We start from the raw sequence: 19,939 nt of genomic DNA, 5'->3' as shown, positions 1-19,939 counted from the left end.
AACTTGTAAACTGAACTGACTTTTCAGCACTGACTTTTCAGAGATTTGACCACACAGGCGCAAGCTTCGAGTCACGTGAATATTGGCAGTGTTCTGACGCTGTCATGCCAAATTTGTACCGGCTGCCAAATTTGTACCGGGCGCGTCATCCATACGTAATCCATTCCAAACCCTGCCTGACAACAGATGATCGCATCGTCCGTTGCCTGGCAACGGACGATCGCGTCGAACGACGTGAAAGGTTCACGGACATTCGCGAACCTTCTATCTAGCGATCCGTTATCTGTATTGTGCTATTTCGTCCTTGACCTGCTTTAAACACTCAGTTTACTTGCTAAATTTGATTAAACAATTAAATACAATACAAATATAAAGTAAAAACAAGTGTTATCTAGCGATCCGTTTTCTGTATTATGTTATTTTGTCTTTGGCAACATGAGCGCGAATGTTTTTTGAAACCCGCTTTAAACACTCAGTTTACTAGCTAAATTTGATTAAACAATTAAATACAATACAAATATAAAGTAAAAACAAGTGTTTTTACTTTATATTTGGACGACGCGATCATCTGTTGCCAGGCAGGTTTGGATGGATACGTATGGATGACGCGCCCGGTACAAATTTGGCAGCCGGTACAAATTTGGCATGACAACGCCACTCGTTTTGAAACTCCTGACAGTCGAATCTGAAAAAAAAAAAAAACGTTCCTGGGGGCGGGACCATTTAGCTCTAAACCTATTGGTTGCTCTCGGCTGACGTACATTCCAATCACATGTGCCGTTCACCGGGCTGTGCGTGATTGACAGTGCTCTGCCGATGACACGAATAACAAGCGACTTTCGCGGTTGATTTTGATTTCCATTTTCTGGAACCATGACTGTTTCCCAAAGTGAAGGCTGCAGCCTTGCTAGGACACGTCCTTGCTAGTCGCGTCCTATGGAGATGAGACTATGGTTCTAGAAAATGGAAATCAAAATCAACCTCGAAAGTCGCTTGTTATTCGTGTCATCGGCAGAGCACTGTCAATCACGCACAGCCCGGTGAACGGCACATGTGATTGGAATGTACGTCAGCCGAGAGCAACCAATAGGTTTAGAGCTAAATGGTCCCGCCCCCAGGAACGTTTTTTTTTTTTTCAGATTCGACTGTCAGGAGTTTCAAAAAGAGTGGCGTCAGAACACTGCCAATATTCACGTGATTCAAAGCTTGCGCCTGTGTGGACAAATCTCTGAAAAGTCAGTGCTGAAAAGTCAGTTCTGAAAAAATACGTTGCAATGTCATAAACGTACACCTTTACAAGTTTTTAAAACTAAATATTCAACCTTTCAAAACGTATTTCTCAATGTATGAACACCTGTTTGCAGAATCCCATTTACAAGGTTTCAAAACCGGGCAACAATGAAATACACTGTTAGAACAGTGCCAGATTTGAAACTCTGCAAATGCGCTGGTGAAATTGTTTGAACTTTGAAAATGTGTTGGTGAAAATGATGAAGAAGATAAAATAGAACACAAAATCATGTTTACAGATGTTTGAATTTTAGTTTTATTTTTTTTCAGTTTATAATCTCTTTTTTCAGTGTTGCAAAACCTTTTTTTACAAGGTGTTGAGATTTCAAACCCAGACTTACAAGCCTTTGAAACTTTTTTTTTCAGGTTTGAATTATGGCAGGAAACTGACTCCATACACGAGCCAATCAGAGTAAAGTCCCTGTGTAAGTGGCGGGATTAGTGGCGCAGGTTAGTGTGGGGAGTAGTGAGGAGAGAAACAGACGCTATCGACCTGAGAGTTAAAGGGAGGAGGCATCGCGGTGTGGGGAACATTTTAGTTTTATCGTGGAGGTCGACAACTCGTGGTCCTGATATAAACTTGTGTATGACTTGCAAGAGGTGAATATATGTATGCCTGTATTTTGTGCTATATCTAACTGTTATAGTGAAAAGAGACTGGATGTGTAACACACGTTTAGCGACGTGCTCGCTAGCGGTAGCATTCGGTGCTATTGTGTCTGCATATCGTAGCTTTAACATTGTGACATTTCTAAAGCTAAAGCAAAGCTAATTCGACATGAGATAGCGTTTGATATTGCAGCTCAATTCGGATAATATGCTTTAAGGAGACGGACGTTGGAGAGAGAGAGAGACGGGTTTCCAACCGATGGCCCGGCTGTGCTGTTTTTCCTCCTTGTGACTTCGCCACCGTGCCATTGCCCGCTCGTGTGTTTGATTTGTGACCGCCAAGGCGCCAACGCCATTGCCATTATCATCGTGAGACTCATCCCCCCCCTCCTACCTCTACTAACAACACCCTGGATTCGTGAGTACTAACATACACATGCACGTGCTTTTATTTTGTGCTCAGCTCTTGAGTGAGGCGGCCATTACCGTTTTCAGGCCCCACAGCGCACAAGCTTCAATAAACAGGCCTGCAACGCTTTGAAATCTTATTTAATGTTGAGTTCATATGAATGTGTGTGTGGGACCACAGGTAAACTATTGAGTTTGGGAGTTCTTGTAAATTACTATTTGAAGGTACCTTAACAATTCTAAAAGGGATTATATTTATTTTCATGTTTATTTTGAAAATCTTTTATTTCATTTATTCATTTGATGAATAAATAAATACCTGTTAAGGGATTTTTGCATTTAAAGTACAGTTGTGGTGGTCATTATTAAAATAGCAAACATTATTGAGGGTACACAAAGTTGTAGTTTACTACAACGAGCCCAGGCCCAGTCCCATTGTATTAACCACTCTACCTTATTTTAACTACATGGGACCTGGGTTACTTTAGTCCAAGATTAAATATAGTGGTTGACACCGAAATGTTGGCTATTGGTCCTGTCTCGGGTATTTGGCGAATTTTGAATCACCCCTGCCTGCTTTAGAAGGCTGGCTATTGACTAGGGATGGGCATTTGATGAAATGTCCTTGATCGAGCATCGCTAGAGTTATCGATCAATTATCGATTAATCATTAACTTTTTTCGAGGCTATATTGAAATTCCCGTTGGTAGAAAATGCAGCATGTTTTTATCAATGAAATCTTTATTCCAACAATAATGTATGGGCCAACATTAATACAATACAGTTAACTTGAATACCTACAACTGTTTAACAGTTTTAAAATAATAAATACATGCATTATTTATAGGTTATAGGCCTATGCGGCGCTCGTAAAGTCCGAACAAAGCGCCTACAGGCGCTCTTAAAGGTTTGGAAACGATTCAACAAGACTAAATCTGTAGCCTATTCCAATTACAATTAGTAGCCATCTTATCGGACAACAATAATCAAACAAAGGCAGTAGGCTAAAAGTGGACATTAAACGGTATAACTGTTTTGAAAAAACGGGGGAAAAAAGGCCGACATATAATGCCTATAGGCTGCAGCCGGCGCGCGGAAAAGGCTCGCAACAAAAAGATGAGCCACCCATTTACAAACAATTGCATGAACTAGTCTATCTAAAAGCAATTAGGGGTGTAACGATACATCGATGTAGATCGATACATCGATTGATTGGCGAACGATCCAGCTGCATCGATGCAACGCCCAAACATCGATGCATATTGCTGTATTACACGCTTTTATTATTATATATCTCCTTTCGCGTCTGTGAAACTATTTCTGCGCAAAGCGCCAAGCCGCTCGTATCCATTCACCGGTTAAATGAGGCAACAGCGAGCACATGTGTGAGCGCGAGGATGTCTAGTTTCGTTTTGTGTTGCCAGATTGGTCATACGTCCCGTTTTTCCAGCCTAACGTGATTAAAAGTAGCCAAATCGGGCTGAAAAATGTGCCCAATCTGGCAACACGGACGGCTTATCTTTACAGCCAAGATGATTCCGAGGGATGTTTTGTTTTTAGAAGAAAACTATCCACACAGATCGGTTGGGAATGGTCTACGTTCAAAATGAAAGATCATTACAGGCTCTTTAATTTAAGCCATAAAAAACCTTTGGCACTTAAATGCAATTATGTGGCACTTTATTATTTTATTAAAAATGGATTGTTTTTGTTTTAAATATCCAGAAGAGCAAAGAAATAAAATGATGAAATTATAATTAAGTTGATGTGAGTTGATGTGATTGTAAGATGTTGTGTTAAATGGGCATATGATATCGTCTCATATCGATCGCATGCCCCTGAATCAAATCGTATCGTATCGCGGCAGACTTTTGATATCGGCAAATATCGTATCGTTGTCCAATGAATCGATATAATATCGTATCGTGATGAAACCAGAGATTTACACCCCTAAAAGCAATACCTTATTGAACATATATAAGGCTGAATTTGTTGCTAAAATATCAACATTTTGGCAAAATGTAACGACTCCAAGAGGCACCAAGCCGAAAGAAAAGCGGAGTGAGAGACAACACATTAAGAAAAAAAAGAGCGACTCACATACGGTGGTGACTGTCCCTACTGTCCATAGCATAACTCCAGCCTACATATTTTTGTTTAGGAATATAAGCATGTTAACATGCTCGCGGGTCAGACGCGAACGCAGCCTTGTAGGCTAACTGTCAGTCCAGCAGCAGAAAACACCCGCTCTGACGGGACCGAAGTTGCGGGGATGCAGAGGTATTGTCGCGCTAACTTTGACAGGAACCTTCTTCCATTCACTTTCCACCAGCGGGCAGGGTGGTATTTCTCCCACATAGTGATATTCAATTAAATGCTTCAAGACTCACAGTATGCAACACAACGTCCTTTTGATCGCTAACAATATAAATTGATCGACGCATTTCTTAACGATCGATTATCGAGCATCGATTAATTATGCCCATCCCTACTATTGACATTCACAAACCTGTCCTTAAACAATCCTAAACATTCGTTTTCAGAAATGTGCAACTCACCAAGAGGTTGGTGGTTTGTTAGTGGTGTTTGTTGATTTGTATGTTTTCACCCGGGCAGCGTTAGGTGCACCAGGGCGACCTAGAAAAATTATATGTCGCAGCCTTAAATATTTTGGTCGCACTCTGGAGCCCTGTACTTGCCCTTCGGGCAAGTGTTACGTTTTATTTGGCCAATAACAAAACATACCTGCCCAAAATGAAAAATGTAGGCCTATTCATTTTAGGGCTGTCAAAATTGCTCAAAAATGACATTTGAATGTTCGTTTGGAAAAAAAACACGAATTCGAACTATTCGAATAGTTCGTATTCGAATAGCTCGCGTTCGAATAGCTTGTGTTCGAATAGCTCGTCGGTGCGGCCAACGAGCTTGTGGCAGCGGGCTTCAGAAAAGAATCGAGCCGGGGCTGTTTGGCCGTTGGTCCGCTCTCAAGCTCACCCGGGTGCGCCGTGGACAGATGTGCCCGCATGTTGCTGGTTGTCGAGTGGTAGGCCAATTCAACTTTGCACAGCTTGCAAATAACCTTATGCCTTGGCTCAACAATTTTTCCCCGCTGAGCCCAAAAGCCAAAAAACCTCCACACGGCACTTGTAAGGTTGCGGGGGGTTATGATCTCCCTCCCCGACTCTGATGCAGCCGCGACGTGTTCTGTATTTTCAGCCATTTTTTATCTGATAACGGTTTTTCACATATAATCATGACGTAGCTGTTTTTGGTTTTTGCGTTGCTGTGATTTGTTTACATTTCCCGGGTATGTGTGCGTACAGTACGTACAGTATCAGTGTTTCCCACAGAAATTTTGGAGACTATGGGGGGAGGGGGGGGGGGGCATTCAACCGGACATGCGCGGTGGTTTGCCTACTAATAGTAAACTAACACTAACAAAGAACTAATTCCTTGGTATTGATTATGGACTTTGTACTTGTTGAGTTGTGGTGCACTATTGTTGCAGCTCACGTTGCATTCAGATGAAATAATAAATGATGGAATTATCTTTAGCCGTTCTTGGCGTATATTTCTGCAGATATACATTCTACACAACAGATGGCCAATCTCCTTTTTTCAGTGTACGCCTATTTAAACACAATGGCGTGGCCTAAATGTCACCTTCTCAATCGTTTCATAGGCTATACATTTGTATAAACCCCCCGTTTACACAATGGGAAAACACATGTTTTCATACGTTTTGCCCTTTCATTTAGGCTACACGAAAACTGAGTTTTTATCATGGGAAACGATCATTTATAAAAACTCTGAAACTCTGTTTTTATGTTTGCGTGTGCACTAGGTCAAACGGAGTTCTATGTTCTCAAACAGTATGCATCTAAAAATGCATCACCTCTGTGAGCATCGTATGTTTACAGTTAGTTAACTTACTGATCATGGATGCTGTTAAGGTAGTGCTCATACGTTAATGCAAAATTCCGAATGTCGCGCTCTCTCTATATTTTAGACAACTCAAGACCCTCTGCAATGTAAGCACACGCACGCTAAACTGATTGGCTTTCATCACGATTCGCCAGACTCATTTAAATAAAGTTCAAGGATTGCCAACTTGGATTCGGCTGCAGAAGGCTATTCGGCACAGTCGCAGGCAGACAGCCGAACTTCGTGCTCTCATGCAATCCCAATGAGAGCGACACGAACTTCGTCTGAGCAAAAAAAAACAAAAAAAAAAAAAAACTTCATGTGCACGCAGAGACTATGGCGGCCGTAATTAGACTATGGCGGGGCGCCGTAATTAGACTATGGCGGGGCGCCATAGTCTCGTCAATGTGTGGGAAACACTGGTATCAGATCACGTACAGTACGTACAGTAACTACAGTTACAGATTACACTGTACAGTCATTACGTAGCTATGTTCTGTGTTTGAGCTGCAGTGGTTTGTTGAAACTTCCCGCGCACCAGCACGTACAGTAGTAGCCTATCAGATTACGCTGTAGGCCTACAGTAGCCTATCAGATTACTTTGTACAGTATGTGTTCTATGTTTGCCGTCTCGTTGAGAGTGCTGGTGGGCGGCGGCTTCCTGCTGGGCATTTCCTTACTTTAAAACGAGGGACATCGCGAACAGACAGAGGCTCACTCACAAAGCAGATAGGCGCTTGTGTAACCGAGCGTTGGCACTTAGATATTTATATGACAAGAATGACACAAGCGTGGAAGGGAAAATAGTCTCGTTTACTTAGTAAATATCAGAAGGCACCCAGTCACAGCGTGAGAGCTGGAATACCTATATCCAAGTACGGAAACCCCGAGGGGATAAAATACATTCGCTCTTCACAATACTAGTCTGTTACACTTGTACCGCGGGAGTGTTTTTTCACATTCGAATATTATGAGGGACATCGCAAACAGACAGAGGCTCATTCACAAAGCAGATAGAGGCGCTTGTACCGCGCGAGTGTTTTTTCACATTCAAATATTAATTTTCACGTTCGAATCCCCGTTTTTGGAAACATTTCGAACGAATATTCGAACTTCGAATATTCGTTGACAGCCCTAATTCATTTATTATTTATTGAATTATAATAATTTATTCAAATAAAAAACGTAACAAATATGGTTGCAAAGCTGTCAAACCAGCTAGCCCAACAGAAGAAACCCTAGGGCCTCAAAATTAATCAATTAATGTGTTCATATAGGGCCTACTACAGCAATCAGAATAGTAATCTATTTTTATTGATTTTTGGGGAGTATTTCAAACTATTAATTGCATCCCGATTCGATATAATGAAAAATGATCTGCAACTAATCACCTGTAGTAGGTAACAGCCCATGTAGTAGGTAACAGCCCACCATTGGTAACTACTACAGCAATCAGAATGACAAAATGTATTTTTGTAGATTTTTGGTGAATATTTAAAACTATTAAAGGTCCCATGGCATGAAAATCTCACTATGTGATTTTCTAACATAAATATGAGTTCCCCTAGCCTGCCTATGATCCCCAATGGCTAAAACCTGCTTTCGGTGTAAACCGAGCACTAGGTATCCGGATCGCCTTTGAAAAAATAGAAGCTCAACGGCGCTGATTTGGAATGTGGCCCCATATGTTGTCATAAGGGGCCAAGCTACATCCCCTTTCTCTGCCATGCCCGCCCAGAGAATTTGGGCCGACAATGAGTTATTTGGATAACCGTTCTGCTGTTTGTGTAATGGCGCATAACACGTTGGTTCACTGACGTCTCTCATATTTCCAAAACGAGACTGTAGTGGGGGCAGTGTTTCCGCTAGAAGAAATTGGTGCCGGTCATATGACCGGGAAGGTTTCATTTTACCGGTCAAATTGGAAAAAAATCGGTCGGATATAATGTCTGTTTATTGCACTTAAAAAAAAAAAGTGCAGACGAACAAATATAATATAATGCAAGGCAAAGCATAAATAATAATAGCCTAAAACAATACAAAGTAGGCTACCTACAGTAAAACAAACTGGCGCATAACATTATAAAATGCAGACTGTAATGAAAATAATTAAATTAAAATCATTAAACTACAGTGTAACAAGAGACGGGAGTATTTTAAAGTGGATAAGAAACAGTGAATTGCCGGCCGTGACTTGAACTAGGCCTACAGCATAAAATAAATAAAAACGATATTTTACTTCTTTCGATATTCGGCAGCTGTGAAGCGTGCCGCTGCTGAATTAAAGTCAAATGTATCGAGTGTCTCTGCTGCTTGCAATGCGCATAAGCCTTGTGACTCTTCCTTCCCCAAGGCGGCTTCACTGAGCAGTCTTTATGCGGTTCTGCAGGGAGAAGCCTCTCTCCGCTGGCACACTGGAGACGGGGATAACACAGGCTACCTTTGCCAGTTTGACCCACTCTGGGAAGATTTCCACGTAATCTCTTATGAGCATCTCGCAGGCCGATGAAAAATGCAAGCCCCCGTAACTGCGGAGGGCTGTCATCATTGGGATGGCATCGATGAATGTGGTGGCTGTTGCCGAATCGTCCTCGCTTGCAATGTCTTGGCCAAAATGACCCAGCATGGTTTGGATTGCTGGTTCTGCATTCTCCCCAAGTGCTGAGAGAACGGAGGGACAATCAGTCTGTGTTTTTTTATTTTTAGCCAATAAACAACTAATTATTCCTTGGTTATTCCTGTGTCTCCAACGTTCATGTAACACTGTACAAATCAGTTTTGTTAGGCCTACATTAGCCTACTGTCTCGCGTTTCCTTATTGTCCGTCAGCAGCCTATTATGGCAACACGGACGATTTTTACCACGATTTTGACGGTTACAGCATGGCCTAAAGCAGTGGTTCCCAACCTTTTTTCCTTGAGGACCCCCCTGCCAGGGTCCAAGACAAGCAAGGCCCCCCCAACCCTAACTCCGACCCACATACACACAATAAAAGAATAGAGTGATTAATTACAAACTTTTATTTGCAAAAATAAACAGCAGTTGTAGGCTTTTGTTCTTATTCTCCTGCTTTTACACTGTATATAGACACACACACACACACACACACACACACACTAGGGATGTGTCGGTCGCGACTGATTCGTTACAACGAACGAATCCCGAATGTGAACGACAAGAACTGGTTCCCCAAAACAAGAAGAACTGGTTCTTTGATTCTTTTTATTTAACATAAACCAAACATATGGTCACGTAAATAAAATATACAAACGAACAGAGCTCCGTCTCCCCGCGACTCATATTGATTGTGTCTACAACTTCCTCAAAGATTCAGCCAATGAGAGGTAGCAATGGTGTTGGAATGGCACCTGGGTAAACCAATGACAAGGCGGTACCGTCGAATATGCACGCTTTCTCTGTCTGACGTATCTTGGGTCATGCCATTCGACGTGGGGCCACTCATATATCCCCCTACATCTTTTCGAAAATAGACTTGACCTCGTTCTGTTTATTGGATAAACGCATTTCCCAATCCCAGGAGTCTTTGCTCCATTCTACGTCAATTTAAGAACAAACAAAGAAATTAAACTGCAGTTCGTATTTTTTATTTATGACCATGCAAGTTCTGTAATGCCTGAACAATGAAGAATTAAATGTAAAGTAAAATAAAATTATAAATGTAAAACCATGAATGAAATATAGAGAGTAAGCAAGTGGTATAAATATTGGTGGGACGTTCGATTTATTATATAGCAGGTATCTCCAAACGGCGGACAGCGGTCTTGACGGTCCTATCCGGACCCATGACCAATTAAAAAAAAATAAAAAATTATGAAAAGTTTTTTTATTTTTTATTTTTTTTACGATGTAATCTGACGTAACGAACGAATCAAAACGACCGAATCAAATAAACGAATCGTTATAGTGAACTGAACTGAAAGAACTAGTTCCCGGAAAAGAATCATTTTGCCCATCCCTAACACACACACACACACACACACACACACACACACACACACACACACACACACACACACACACACACACACACACACACACACACACACACACACACACACACACACACACACACACACACAGTGTATAAAAATATGAACAGAAATTATAACTGCAAGGACATTTAACTATCTCTTTTCCTTTAACAACTGACAGGTGAGTGGACACACACACCATCTTACATAGGAAATATACTTTCAGTAGTGTTTAAGCACTTTGGCTTATACATATAGCTCTGTCACAGATCTCATTCAGACAACAAAACAGGGGTAGTCTTTTGATATTCACATGCACATCATGTCAGTGAAGGTTGGGACACAGCTATACACGTTTATGTGTAATAATTACAAGAACAGTAAACATCAATAACAGTAAACAAGTTATTCCTTACGTTTTTTTTACTCTGCCAGTTAATTAATTCATAAACTAATGGCTACCTTGGACTTGCATACCTTTGACCAGGGATGCGATGTCAGGTGTGATGGTTGTGACAGCCAGTCTAAAGTCCTGGGGGGTATACCATGAACCTCGCTGAACATACCCAGGCTTTCTTAGGAAAACCTGGCTCGACAGAGCCGCAACTCGCAATCAGAGTTAAATGGTACCACGAAGCTCACTTTAGATTCAATTAGTTGAACCAGGTTTTCCGCTTTAGGTTCAGTGCGCGTTCACTTGAAAGGGGCATTTTTTGCGTCATTTTTCTCACCTTTACGATAGATCAAGCAGTCTACAGTGTTTCCCGCAGGATTTTTTTCAGCAGCGGTGGTGTGGTCCCCGAAGCCCTCTTGGGGGGTCCGGGGGCATGTTCCCCCGGCCGAATTTTTTTTGTACCCTTTACATTGGAATGCATGAATCTGGTGCACTTTGAGAGGAGAATATGTACTTAAATCCTATTCAAACAGTCCTGTGTATTACTGTAGATGGGATTATTGGTGTTGTAACTTTGCCTTTTGTGTCTTCATTTACAGATTTTTATATTTTTGTATAGTAATATTTAAACAAAAAATGCCACAACGCAAATATAATTTGCACAATTTATTTACAGATTTTTGCCTAATGCTTAAACACTAAACATGGTTGCTATGCCCAAAGCATAACTGTTTTTTACATAAGACACTTTGTTCAAAAATGTCCTTAGGTTTTTTCCCTGCATTTATGCTAATGACCACATGCTTACAGGCGATTAGCATAAATCCCTAACTAAAATACGCGATAAACGGATTTTATATGGCAATAAAGAACAACATCGGATCTAACAGTATGGATTCATTTTTCAAAGTTCCCGAAAATACCTAGGCTATAAATTCCTGACTGGATATAAGCTCCAGCCGCGTTTACATGGACACATCTGTTCCGCATAGATTTCTATGCGGAACAGAAAATGATCATGTATACGCTTCATTCGGAATACAATTATCTGTTCGGCATAGATTCTATGCCGAATAGAAGAGGTGGTGTAGTCCGTTTTAATCGCCATGTTTACACTTATTCCGAATAGATTGGGGTTAAATTTAGAGCAGCCGCAGTAGTTCGCCATTGGTCCACTGAGCTCCGTCTGTACTTTTAAGCACACCGAACTTCACCGCTGTCAAGGAAAGTGGATTTATTGCCTGATTCATGTCTTTGTTATCACTCCGTAAAAATAGTCCGGTAAGCGTGTCCGGTTGCTTAGCGACGGGACATGGGTGTTTATTAATGACGTGTCCGCGCGCGTCCGAAATAACTGTAAATGAGTAGGCTACTACTAGTACTTTTGCAGGCTGAACGTTAAAATACATCTCAACTTAGAGAGATGGCATCTGCAGTAGTGCGCAATTGGACCTTCGAGGATTCCTGGTCTAAATTCCCGTAAGACCACTCTCTACCACCAGTCTTGGCTGCGGACTCACATCCAAATTCCTCTTGTTTGCGACAGAACTTAGGGTAAATATAAAGATCTGACGAGAAATTGACGTTGCTGCGCTGTGCTGCTCCTTCTTAATTGAAGGAGCAGGCAGAGAAAAGCTCTCTCCTGCTGTGCTTTCATTAAAATCAAATTTAAAATCCCCGATAGTGATAAGACATCCATTATGTCGCCGCCGGTCCAGAGATGTGTCAGGTGGCGCGAGAGACATAACGGACACTTTTGTTACTGCCATGTATACAGTACATTCGGAACACATTTTAGGAACAGATCTATGCTGTATAGAAATCTATGCGGATCAGATGTGCCATGTAAACGCGGCTTGTAAAGGCTATGAGTGATCCCAAAAAGAGCGACAACACGCGCACACACACATAGGCCTACAGGCTACACACACACACACAATACTAGAGGAAAAACGGCACGGAGGTTGCGGTTTATAGATACAATAAAATGATAGGGCTCAGAGGGTTTTTAACACTGGTGGTCATGTAGCGACACATTTTAGCAACTTACTTTCTCTCTCTCTCTCTGTCTGTCTCTCTCTTTCCTTCTTTCTTCAATCTTCCGCTTCACTCGCTACTGCTAGAATCAATGTAACTTTGCAACCGTGTAGGGTAGCCTACTGCCAACAACTGCCACACTCGCTGTGTATTTTTCTTCTTTGATGTTGGTTACGTGACGATGTGCCGCGTGCTGCGCAATTGACGTTACGCGCTGTACATTTTCTAAAAGGAGCTACGTAAAAAAAAAAAGAAGATAATTAGGAGAAGGATTGTTATTGCAGCAGCGGAGAAAATTCAGCAGCGGCGGCGTGCCGCTGCTGTGTGAACGTGGGGGAAACACTGGTCTATATGCGTATAAGTGAAAATATTCTGCATATTGTCTATAAAATAACTATGCCAAATGCAGAATTGTTCGCCATTAATCCAAATAGAATGATGATGATTTAAAAATGCAAAAGCAACGTCCATCCTGCCTTATTTGATCATTTAGGGAATTCACTTTAAATACACCCTATGTAAGAAATGTATCGTATGTTTTCAACCGCTGAGAGGTAGCGGCTGTAGCGTAGTGGATTAGTATAAGACCCGAAAGCCAGCGACCGGGGTTCAAATTCGCCGGTCTATCATCATGCATTTTACCCCCATAGGTGTGGTGCCAGCACGGCCTTGAAAATATGGGTTCAAGTTCGAAATAAGCACAAAAATATAATTCCATAAGCTTTAGTGAATAAGTATTCCATATGCATGAGAATTGGGACTTTTTAAAGGTCCCATGACATGCTATTTTATGTATTCTTTAATATAGGTATTAGTGGGCAACTAAAACAGTATTCAAAGACGTTCCCGAAATTCAGCCGTGGTGCAGAGTTACAGCCACTCCGAGCCAGTCGCACATTGAGCTTCCCCCAAATGCGCTGTTTTGGTGTCTGCAGCTATAATGCAAATGAGGAGGAGCGAGGCGGGTCAAGGAGGAGGGTGGGGGTGTGGCCCTGAGCAGCTTGCAGCCACAGTACCATGCGCTCTGTTTACAGTGGATGTATCGCAATGGCGAGGCGCACACAGCCTTTAGCCGTGTTCTGTAAATATTCTATAACACACGGGAGTCCTGGAGCTCTATATCTAAATATTATCATATAGCCTACATAGATATCTATATCATATAATATATATTATCACGGCCAAAAGCTGTGTGAGCCGATATTATGAATCTCAAACGACCGCGTTGGGTTCTCCAACGTTCCTGGTTCTTCAACGTCCACATCAATGTGAAGTACACTGAACCGCGACAAGGAGGAGAAAGGGATCGTTGCCGGGCAGCGCTTAGCGTCGACGTTTTTCAATGTTTCTGAGAAGGACCCACGTATAGCGATTTGCAAAAATTGCAATGCCTTGATTTTAATGAAGTTAGTATACAGTCATAGCCATAAATGCAATGGTACTAGGGTTGCCGCGTGTGGACATTTTCACACCGAGTAATACACTCGTGTCAACACCGGTATATAAACGGTATAAAATAGTATAATATAATTTTGTAGATAATATCACGGCCAAAAGCTCTGTGCGCCTCCAGATGGCTGTAGCGCGGAGCTCTCGTAGGGATTGGGCTTCGGGGGGTTTGTTTACTGGCGTTGCTATGGTTACCGGTCTTGTGCGTTCCAACGCTTTTAGGTAGCCTATCTATTAGTTTAAAAAATAAAACTGCAAAGACAAACTGCCAAACTTTTTTTTTAATCAAATAGGCCTAAAGATGACGTTGAATTTCTTTTTATTACTGAAAAAATAAATAAAAAAATAACTCGTAGTTGCCGATGTGCAACACACTCGGTGTTGGCCTCAACACCGGTAATTCCGTATACCGCGGCAACCCTAAATGGAACTAATAATTGGCTAAATAATTTCATTCTCATTTTCGGTTTCGGCCAAGAATCTTTATTTCGGTGCATCCCTAGTTCCTACATTAGCTGGATACTCATGGAATCTTGCTGTGAGATTAGTGGTTCAAAACTCTCAAGGTTGGCTTTAAAATGTTGCTCTTCTGTATGCTCAGTGGTCAAGCAAGAAATCCAGCAAATTTAAGTTAGATCATGTTTTATTGATGAGGAAACTTAACACATGTCAGTGATACGCCTCATGCTCATGAACCTCTGGCAGCTCATCATCTCCTTGAAGCTCCTGTACTCTCCGGGCCTCATGTACATCATCCTGCCCTTGTAATGGGGCTGCTCGTACATCAGCCAGTGGCCGTCCATCACGTGGCAGGACTGGCAGTCGGACATGCGGTAGCGATCCTGGATGTTGTCACAGTCGTCCATCATCTCATTGAACTGACCAACGAAGTTCTCCCTCTCGTAGATCTTCATCCTGAACTGGCCTCTGTGCTGTAAAGCAGAGATTCAGAAAAACATTGTCAGCAGAGTCATCAACACAGTCAATGTAACAGTTGAGCTAGTTCAGCGTAAAAGTTGAACTGTGATTTCTCTTACAAAGGGGATCATTCTGCAGGACCTGATGTTGTCAAACATCATTCCCATGCTCTGCATGCGGTGCATGTCGTTGTACTCTCCCCTCCTCATGAAGAACTGCTGGCCCATGTAGTTGTTCCTCTCATAGAGCATGAAGCAGCCGCTCTCCACCCTGCAGGACTGGCACCTGCTCATGTAGGAGGACATGTCGGAGCAGTCGCTCATGCACTCATAGGAGCGACCCTGGAAGTTCTTCTCCTCGTAGAAAGTGATCTGAAACAAAGAATTTGTCAGCCAAAGTTTATAATTTCAGAATATCATGCCATTTCTTAATTTAACTAGTTGGCTTTAATCTGTATCATGTGTCATTATCTTGACGCAAATCAATTATTTATGTTAAAACTATGTGTATATAATATATATATATACCTTGCCCATCATGATGGCTGTGTTGGTTTCTCAGAGATCGGTTGGTCAACTGATGATCCACCTGTGTCAAGCCCCTCCATTTATACCTGAAAAGACCCCTAAAACTGTGACGGCCCCCTATTGTTCAAGCTACTGACTCATGACATCTACTCAACGTACTGTAGAAGCCCATTGAGAAGCTTCCACCTGCTCTTAACAGTTTTGAGCTAAATTAATGTATAGACGGATGCTTTGCTGACAAACTTGGAGGTTTCAAATATGAACTTGACATTTTAAATCTACCCATATTAGTGTTGCACGGTATACCGATGCTAGAAAGGTATCACGATACCCTCACGCAAAAAAGGATACAATACACTTATTTTTTAGTATCCTGACTTTTATTAAAAAAAATAATAATACTTTTATTGATAAAGAAGCAGTAGCAGCAAGCGCGGCTATTGACACTTCTGATCAGATTAGATTTCTGATCGGAATAGATCTATTCCTGTCATGCAATCCGAATGTACTGTATGTATGGCATTTACAAAAAGGGTAAACGTGTGTCCGTATGTCTCACGCACAACCGTTATGTTGGTCTGGACTGATGTATGTAAGGGATAATGTTGTACAGAACGCCGGTCATTATCGGGAAAATAAGCCCCGACCGGGCGAACCGGACCCCGACGCGAACCGGAGATGTCTTGCTTCGCCCTGAAGGGTATTATTTTCGATAATGACCGGCAATTGACAGACATTGGTGATCTTGGAAGGCAGGGCTCCAGACTAACTTTTTCCTTTGGTGCGCCTACATTTTTAATTTGGGTGCACCAGCACGTATTTATGGTGCACCCAAGTTTTGAGTTGTTGAGGGGGGGGGGGGGGGGGGGTTGGACCGTGCTTGCCTTGCGCTGAGTTGTTGAGGGAGGGGGGGGGTTGGACCGTGTCTGCCTTGCGCTGAGTTGTTGAGGGGGGGGGGCAACCCGGGCAGCTGCACCGGTTGCACCGTCGATATTTACGCCATTGATTAATAATATCTTGACCATTAAATAAATGCCTTAAATAAATGCCGAATCTGTATCTCTCATAAAGAATATCGTCAGACAATGCCAAGGGATCGGTTCTGTCCCAAAAAACCCTCTGTCTCCGGAGAGACGCCTGTACGATAAGTGCGTCGAGGTCCATGGGAACACCCACAAATGGTGACGCCATTATCGGAGGAGGGGCTAGGAAGCTGCGCACGCCGATATAAATAGCCGATCTCCGGGTAGACTCGCTGAAAAGCTGCTCCCGACCAGGTTTGGTTGCGAGCGTAAGTCACCATGGTGATACAGCGACGCTTAAAGAGATCGACTTTCATGGTACAGCTAACCCAGGCTTTCAGCTCAACATACCTCGCTAACCCTCTAATCGAGCTTCGTAGTACAGGCCCCTGGATTGGGCTTCGCGGGTTTGTTTCCCGGCGTTTCTATTGTTACCGGTCTTGCGTGTTCCAACGGTTCATTAGGTGTCTAATAAATCGCTGTCTAATCAATACTTCATTCACTGCCTCTTCCGTGGTTATTACAATATTATGAATAGACTGCTCTGTAAAAAAGTAAATAACAATAATTATACCAGATACATTTTCAGTCGCACCGGTGCGCCCAAATAAAATATTTGGTCGCACTACCCCGAATTGTAAGCGCATGTGCGCCCAAATTAGGCGCACTCTGGAGCCCTGGAAGGTATCACTTCGTTATGTTATGTTTATGCATGGCAGTGGCATGGTCACCCTACTCACTGTACCTTGCACATGTTTAAAATAAAAACATGAATATATGAACCTGTATATTATTTGAATGTCTTAGTATTGAATGCAAAATAACAAGGTAAATGTATAAATGGCACTATAGGACCAGTTTAATTCTGAAACACAATTTTATGCTATAAGTAGGGGGTCCCCGGTCCATCTCTCCATCAATTTGGAGGTCCTTGGCCTGGAAAACGTTGAAGACCCCTGCTCTAGGGTCTATAGCATAAAACCGCGTTGTCTGATTACAGTTTAATTCATTTTTCACAATTTACCAGCCCTTGTTTTGATGAATAATCAACCTGCCATTCGTTTCAAAGGGTATCGCGACGGTCTATACTTTCAACATAAAGTGTACATATTTATAATTTGAAATTCGTCCCAGCCTTTATACCACGGATACTATAGGGTCTATAGCATATAGCCTTTTCTGATTATAGTTGAATGTGACAGTAAGCTGAGAACACCGCAACTGCAAATTAACCACACAGAGATAACCATTGCAACCGGTCAAACAAATTTTCTATTTTCGATCATTCTGCACGCATCCGCCGTGTTGATAAACTAATAATCCCCCTATTGAAGGAAGTTAAACCGAGTGAGCGTGCCGTTCACAGACACCAGAATGAACGAGTTCCCAGTAAAGTTCATCAGGCAGTAATAAAGTTCAGTTCACGTTTGCCCAAAATATGAACGACTTGATCATCAATATGAACGACTATCGTTCAATGAACGCGTTCAGGAATAAACACTGGTGATATGTGAGCCAAGAAATGCATTCGTAATTTGTGAGACCGAAATGGACCATTATTCGTCTCTTACCAGATATTTTAGATTTTCACCGCGGTATCAGTTCATTATCAAGTATCGAGGTATTTTTGGGCAGGTATTGTATCGAAGTCATAATTTTGCTATCATGCAACACAACGTGCAAGCAACCCATATTTATTAGATCTTTATATAATTTTCCCAAAAATATGTTTACATGCAATACGTCTAACGTTTATATAGTACAATACAATGAGTAAACACGTGTCGTCTTATCTTTTTTTTTTATATACATAACTAAGTATGATAAAGGCTAGTTGGTGGAAGCAAGTCCACATTCGGGCCTGCCATGCCCGAACTGGGCGGGGCTCAGGTACAGCAACAAACACTGGCCCGTTGGGCTGTGCTGGAGGAGCTGGGATTGGTGCGGCCTCTAACCATGCAGCCGGCCGAACTCTAACAGCGGGCACAACCAGGTCTGGGCCCTGGGGGGCGTGTACCTTGCACAGGCGGCTAGCATGCCAGCGTAAATATAATAAAAATAAACGTAATATATAACTAAATGCCATGAAGTTATATATTTATATATATCATACTAGCTCTCCATTATTTTCATTAACCATGTAAACTAACAAAGTATTTATTTTCTTTATTTTAAAATGAAATGATTTACCTTAAAACAAATTTAGTTTTACCATATGACGTAGTACATCTTCAATGTTTCATTGCATTTTTTTGTAAAAAATTGATGTATGCCAATTCAGAATAGTTTCAAAGAAAGAGTAGAATATATTTCCCAACAAACAACACTTTTAGTCAACTCAACTCTCTTCAATACAAGAAGGAACACAGAGTCAGTATGTGCTATATGTAATACATGACTATCAGTCAAATTTAAAACAGTGAGATAAATTATCAGTTAAAAAACCCCAGTAATATTCATATCTGCTATCAAAAGGTTATGAACAACCTAGTCTGGCTGAACGGAAGTGGACAGCGTCTATTGCCTAGCGTCGGATTTTGCCGCGACTCCTCCCCTTCCGGTTGCTCCCCCTCAAACTCGGAAACTAGGCAGTATGGCGAGTTTTGCAGAGCACTTTGACGGCGCTGTAAAGTTGGCATGTTTGGCTCTTTCCGTCGAAAATTGCAAAGAACTGCAAAAGATTTGCTTACAGCATTTGCTGAGGAAGAAAGATGTTATATTTTGCATGGACACTGCTGCTGCTTCCCGGGCTTAGCCCCGCCCTAGACGATTGTGATTGGTTTAAAGAAATAAAAAGAGGCCCGCCCAGTTTCCCCACGGATAGACGGCTCGAGTTAACGTGGCTCCAGACCATTCTACTTGCTGTAGTTTGGATTGGCTTTGCGAGACTATGAACAACCTAATCTCGTATCATTTAGAGTAACGGCTCATATCAAAAGACTCCTCACACCGTTTTGTGCTTTTCACTTGGCTGCGAAAAACAGTATAACATAACAAATAATTGTACCATTGTTGAGACAAACAGGAATATTATCTCTCAATCGAATTGTCAGTTGATTTATCTGGTATCAGGTTATGAACAATCATGTCTACTTTAATATCTCAAAATGTAGTTCATATCAAATGCATAACCCCACACACTCTTTTTCGCCTTTCAGCTACAACAAAATTAAACGCTTTACTAAACCAATAAAAATAAAGACAAACCTGTTATTCTTGATGCAAATGAAGAAACATCCCCCCACCCACGCACGCACGCACACAAACAAACACCACTACTACAAAGGGCTTGTCATTGTATTTTCAGACTGATATGAGTCTATCCCAATCCTCAGATTACAATCTTAAACTTCGACTGGTTGATGGTTC

At 41.8% G+C, this 19,939-nt stretch overlaps 1 protein-coding gene and 1 long non-coding RNA gene across 3 annotated transcripts; one reads left to right on the top strand and one right to left on the bottom strand.

The window, feature by feature from the left end:
* The first annotated feature begins 1,704 nt into the window (after positions 1-1,704).
* On the top strand, positions 1,705-8,996 carry LOC130373474 (uncharacterized). Of its 2 annotated transcripts, none has more exons than XR_008893517.1 (3): positions 1,705-1,890; positions 2,118-2,317; positions 8,621-8,996. It is a non-coding gene; the product is annotated as an uncharacterized LOC130373474 (long non-coding RNA). The 2 variants fall into 2 exon arrangements; XR_008893518.1 differs by having other exon boundaries at positions 8,585-8,996.
* Positions 8,997-14,700: 5,704 nt separating this feature from the next.
* LOC130373778 (gamma-crystallin M1-like) lies at positions 14,701-15,560 on the bottom strand. The gene is made up of 3 exons (XM_056580411.1): positions 15,549-15,560; positions 15,141-15,398; positions 14,701-15,035 (listed from the first exon to the last, which is right to left on the bottom strand). Exons 1-3 carry the CDS (start codon positions 15,558-15,560, stop codon positions 14,763-14,765), a joined length of 543 nt encoding a protein of 180 aa, XP_056436386.1. The 3' UTR covers positions 14,701-14,762.
* Positions 15,561-19,939: the final 4,379 nt, after the last annotated feature.

Source organism: Gadus chalcogrammus, chromosome 20, assembly GCF_026213295.1.
Source record: "Gadus chalcogrammus isolate NIFS_2021 chromosome 20, NIFS_Gcha_1.0, whole genome shotgun sequence".
Taxonomy (NCBI): Eukaryota; Metazoa; Chordata; class Actinopteri; order Gadiformes; family Gadidae; genus Gadus; species Gadus chalcogrammus.
The sequence above is the reverse complement of the archived record's forward strand: the minus strand, read 5'-3'. Positions and strand labels throughout refer to the sequence as shown.